Raw genomic sequence first — 5,387 nt, forward strand, 5'->3', positions numbered from 1 at the left:
CCCCACTCAGGTGTACAGAGGGTGACAGGACTAGCCGCTATCTGCAGCGCCGGGCAGGAGCATCAATACGTTGCTGAAGCAGACGCCAGAACAGCACTATTCTGGTTCACGCAGAATTATTTAGCTGCCAAAAACGCTTCATGTCACCTTACTTTCCTCACGGAGTAGCCTACGCGCCTCTCCAAGCTTCTTTTATGCCTGAAACACCCTTCAATGGCATCACCAACAGCCACAGGGCGCCAGGCTCACGTTACCCTTTCCAGTTCAAACCCGAGTACTTCGGGTGCCGCCTCCCCCAACACCTGCGCGGGAGCCAAGCGCTCCACAAACCTCAGCGCCACTGATGCCAACGCGCTTCGGATCAAACCCTACCCCGGGGGAAGCCATCCTGTCACTCCCCCGAGCTCCCCGCCCCCGGGGGCGCTGAGGGACCCGCGGCCGGAGGTGGCCCCGCCCCGGCGGCGCAGGGAAGCGGCGGGGCCCGGCCCGGAAGAGGAGGGCTCTCGGCGGCGGCTCGGCGGCGGCTGGCGGAGCAGGGTGAGGGGCGGCTGGGAGGGAGGAGGGTGGCGGGGAGCCGAGCGGCGCCGCTCTCCTCAGCGGGCTCCGGCCGGGGCCGCCAAAGCTGCAGCGGGGCCCCAGCCGCTGTGAGGGGACGGGGAGCGGGCTGCGGCGCTCGGTGAGGGGAGGGAGCCCCGTCCGTGGTGCAGGGCCTCAGACGGAGGGAGGTGACGGGTCTCTTCGGTTAGCGGCCCCCGAGGGATGAATACCGGTATTAAAATTATTAATCGTGAGGAGAGCAGCTCCGGGGCTCTCTGGGAAGGCTGTAGGGGTGCCGGTGGGTGCCCGGGGCCGTCTTACCCCCGTCCCGACTGAGGCAGCCCCTGAGGAGCGAAGTTCTGTGGAGACAGCTCATAGTAAAAACTAACGAGTGTAGCTCATTGCAAAAATAAAAAAAGGGGGGTGGAGTTACTGGACATCCCGCAGGAATAACTCGCGACACCTGCTTCAGAAAGATTTACATGGCGTCGATAGGATGCAGGCGGGCTCTGGAGATCGCCGGCATGGAACTTTCCGAAGCTGGCGAAAGGGGAGCTCAGTCTGCTGTGCTGCCTTCCCCAGAAACATCCCGCTCACTCACCCTAGTCTGAAGCTGCTCGTGGGTAGAGTGGGGAGAAGAACTGGGCTTGGTCATTGGGGGCATTTGTCTTAGCTCTCAGTGTTCAGCAGAAAGCTGTCCCCTCCTTCCTTCCCTCCAGTGTGCAAGGTGAGCGTTGGTCCTGCCTGCAAATCTTCAGGAGTCTGCAGAAGAGCTTAACCTGGAAGTCTAGAGGCGAAGACATTTAATGCTCTAAATTACTCAGGGCTCGTTAGAACAGTAAGCGTAGAGCCTTCCTCAGCATCTGCTGCTAAGGCCAAACTTTTACTAACGGGCACTACTTGATATCACCAACCTCTGAAGGGCAAATGCATATATAGCCAGGTAAATAAGGAAACTAAGGTCTGAAACACAAATCCCATCTGAGAGGCGTGTTGTGAGGTAATTTAACATCCTCTTAGGTGCTATCCTTTCTCTGAATCAAGTCATTAACACATAAATTATTGTGAATAAATGTGATTATTTTGCTTTGCTGGCTTTTGTACCTGTAGGATTTGCATGATAATCTGCCTTAGCAAACTTTTCAAGTTGATTGTAGTAATGTTTTTCCTGTCAGAAATGGATTAGGAGTAGATTATGAGTGCGTACTGAAGAGATACTTCTTTCTGTTACTAACTCTTGAAAAGGTCCCCTATCTTTCTACTACAGTTTAGCTCATCTAATCTAGGTCTATCAAAATTGACTCAAAGATGCTGCTGTGGAAAGGCTGACTACATTGGCTGTTAATCTGTGTTGAATTTTTCCTGTGTGGGTGGAGTCCCTTAAAACCACTCCCAGTGTTTGGACAGATCGTGTCTGCATGTCCAGTATAGATGTCCAAAGAGTGGACGTGGAATTGGAATTGCTTTCCATCAGAGATAATCTATTAATTACAGTCTTAGATCATCAAGACTTAATCAGTCATCTATGCTGTCTGCCCAAAATTTAACTGCTGTGTTAATCCAAGTGTGACTTTTCATTGCCCTTCATTTGCACTAAGTGAATTTTGGTAGCTATTACTGTAAGAGTCTTCATACATTGCTAAATCCACTTTTATTATGTTCATGCTTAAAGTTTTCAGAATGACTTCCTTGGTTGACACGCCCCTGAATTATGAAGAGATGTTTGCTCATCGATTCACATCAGATGATAAAGAATACCAAGAATATCTGAAACGCCCTGCAGATCCCCCTCCTATAGTTGAAGAATGGAGAAACAGATCTGGTGGCAACCAGAGAAACAGGGATCGGTACTGATTTCTTTTTTTCGTGGTTTTTTTTTTTTTTTCATTAATCTCAGTACTTTCACAAATACACAGTTAAATGATCATTTATTTCAGAATAAAGATAGGAATTTGTTCTGGTAATAGAAGTATCTTCTTGTAACTTCATAGATAACTGTTTAAGAGACATGGCCTTCTCTGAAAAGTAATGAGGTTTTGCATTTTCTCTGTATTGATAGTCAAAGTTTTTGCATTGTGTATAAAAGTATTAAGTAATTTGTTTTGTAGTAAAGAATGAGCTAGAACCACTGAACCCATTGCCCTAGGGTTTGTTACTGCTCCGCCAAGAACATTTTTCTCAAGGGGAGAGACGGAAGTTGTGCAAAACTAAGCAGCCTATCTTCTGTTGGGTAATAACCGGCAGGAAAATATGCAAAGGAACAGGCTAATAATGTGATTATTTCTTGCAAGCTGTCCAGAAAAACATTTCATTTGTAACCTAAACATTTGCCTGCTTTGCCACAGGTTTCCGCCATGAAGCTACTAGATTGAACCTGGCTTTGATACAGCTACAGATGTATCTTCTGGTTGTTTTTTAGATATGTGGTCTGTTTGAGTCTCTATTCAAAGCTCCAGCAGTTCACCTAATGCCTGTAGATGCTTTGTGTTAGGAAACAGGCTTCCTTCCATCGTTTAGCAAGTAGTGTGTTTGGCAGTAGTAAGAAATTAATGAATGATCTCTGATGACTGTAGATATGTTTTCATCAGTTTGTCATAAAAGCAGATAAGTAATTGAATCTATAAACAGTTTTCATGAAAACTGTAAGATTTGGGAGTTCATTATCATTCACCTTTTTAAAAATCACAATTTGTGTGAATCTTTGACATTTCTTTTCATTGCAGGTTTCAAGACGGTAGATATTTTAGAGGGGACAGATACAACTGGCAAGGTGACTATAGATCTAATCAGAGGCCAGAAAGAAGCTGGGGTAATAACTACCAGCAGCACAGACAAGGACAATCATACTCCTCCCACTACGGACAGTATGGCTACAACTCCTACAGCCCGGGGCCTCGTTACCATCCCTACTGATTATACTTGTAGTTTGCAGGTCCAGTAATGCTATGTAACAAATTCAGTTAGACTTCAGCTTTCTTATTTTTCCACAGTTTTACAGATAACTAAAGAATCAGTATTACGATCCATTGCTGTTTATCTGTGCTGTGAATTGAAAAAGGGAGTACCTTTTATGAATAATAAAAGCATATTATGTGAGGTTTGTTTAGAGTCTGTAGATCTTAGATTACATTTCTGTCTCATTTTTTTGTCTGAATACATACTAGCACACTTTTCTTCCATCACTGAGATTTCTCTCTGTTACGTTTTAGAAGACAGAACGGGTCAGGGGAAAACAGCTGTGGTTTGTGTGCAGCCTGTAGCAGTGGCACATTGCCTTAAGATAGCTCTTTTTGAAAGTGACGTTCTGTGTCTTTGGAGAGAATTTTTTAGTTTGGCTTTTGAGAGTGAGAAAAGCTCAGTTTGGTTTGAATTTCAGATGCCTTAAAACTGAGAAGAGAGATGCTATTACGGAAGTATTTTACGGGGTCGGCACAGTGTCTGTTGACTCAATGGCTTCAGCTGATTTACAGTATTCCTCTTAAAACATGGTCTAAGAGTTTGAATGAAAATTAAGTAGTTTACGTATGTGTCTTCCGTTGTAGGAGTTCAGTAATATACAAGTTTCACCTGAGGAGTGATATCAGTATCATCTTAAAATAAATGTGGTATGTGCGTAACAAATTTTGGAATTCCTATTTCAGTAAAGCTGTAAAATTGTGATGATAATTGTAATTAGTTTGTATGAAATACTTTGTGCATGTAATAGAAGAAAAGAACCATGATCAGTACTGCTCTGTGCTTTTTTGCATGAGAAAACAACATCAGCCATGCAGAGTGTTCTTCAGTTCATAGAGTTTAAGTTCTGTTGTTTTTTTTAAGTATTCACAATAAAAGTATAGATCGCATGTAAGGATGTTTCTGAGTATTTCTGAAGCCTACTTTTGAAACTTTCAGCACTGCACCACTGTCAGCAGGCTGTCAGCTGCGCAGGCAGCAGTACTGACAGAGAAGTGTTAGTACGGGACAGCTGTTGGCAGAAGTTAGAAGAATGGCCTACTCAGCTACACTCAAGAGAATGAGACACATAGTTGATTAACACTCCAGACTTCTAATTAATCACTATCTTACATTCTACTATAATAGGGTCAAAGTTCTCTATTTCACTGTTTACATGATAAGCTAATTTGTATCAGGAGAGCAGTGCATTTCTTTGTACTTGGTATTTTCTTCAGCTGTTGTACAGAAACATGGAACCATCCACGCTGGCTGTTGTAAAAGTCATGACATTATGTGATAAGGAGTGCAAATTAGTCCATCTTCATTTAGAAACACAGAATAAACACAGAATTCAAAAGCACAGTCTCCCAGCTTGTAAGATGCTTTTAAGAGCTAAAGAGCATGTTTACTGTTGATCTCAGAAACACAGGCTCTGTGTGGCTTTTATGGAGTCTGACACAGGAGCCGTGACAGAAGTGTCTCCACCTACCTGCTAAGAATTTCTGCTCTCTGCTTCTCATGTAGTATTTATTAACTGTGTCGCAGGTTTTAATATCCCACTCCCGGAAGTATTTGCCTTGGTTTCAGTTGGGTAACCTTAGAAATCTTCTAGTGAGAGGTTTGTTTCTTCTTAAGGAGTTCTACTGGATGAAATGCACCCTTTTTAACCACCATTGACATGGTGGAGCTGTTACACTGGGGGCTACAGGATCACGCAGAGTTCTTATCTGTGCCCTGGGAAGAGCCTGCAAGTTGGCATGGTGGAATTCCCTTGCAATGCAGAATCACGTGCCAAGTGCCAGATACTCCAGCCTCCCACCTCCAGGAAGGGAGCGCATCTCTTCCTGCAAGGAGCCCGACGCTGCCAGCTATGCCACGGAAGTCAGGCTGTGCCAGGGTCTTCTCCTTCCTGA

General features: G+C 44.7%; 1 protein-coding gene across 4 annotated transcripts; it reads left to right on the forward strand.

The window, feature by feature from the left end:
• Positions 1–430: 430 nt before the first annotated feature.
• On the forward strand, positions 431–4,387 carry RAMAC (RNA guanine-7 methyltransferase activating subunit). 4 transcript variants are annotated; one of them, XM_075432109.1, is made up of 4 exons: positions 493–537; positions 1,257–1,537; positions 2,210–2,384; positions 3,261–4,387. In XM_075432109.1, the coding sequence occupies exons 3-4, from the start codon at positions 2,218–2,220 to the stop codon at positions 3,448–3,450; spliced, it is 357 nt and encodes a 118-aa protein (XP_075288224.1). In that variant the 5' UTR covers positions 493–537; positions 1,257–1,537; positions 2,210–2,217; the 3' UTR covers positions 3,451–4,387. The 4 variants fall into 4 exon arrangements, with proteins under 4 accessions (XP_075288223.1, XP_075288224.1, XP_075288225.1 ...); XM_075432110.1 differs by having other exon boundaries at positions 1,257–1,480; XM_075432108.1 differs by lacking the exon at positions 1,257–1,537 and having other exon boundaries at positions 431–537.
• The last annotated feature ends 1,000 nt before the right edge of the window (positions 4,388–5,387 follow it).

This window comes from Opisthocomus hoazin, chromosome 10 (genome assembly GCF_030867145.1).
Source record: "Opisthocomus hoazin isolate bOpiHoa1 chromosome 10, bOpiHoa1.hap1, whole genome shotgun sequence".
Taxonomy (NCBI): Eukaryota; Metazoa; Chordata; class Aves; order Opisthocomiformes; family Opisthocomidae; genus Opisthocomus; species Opisthocomus hoazin.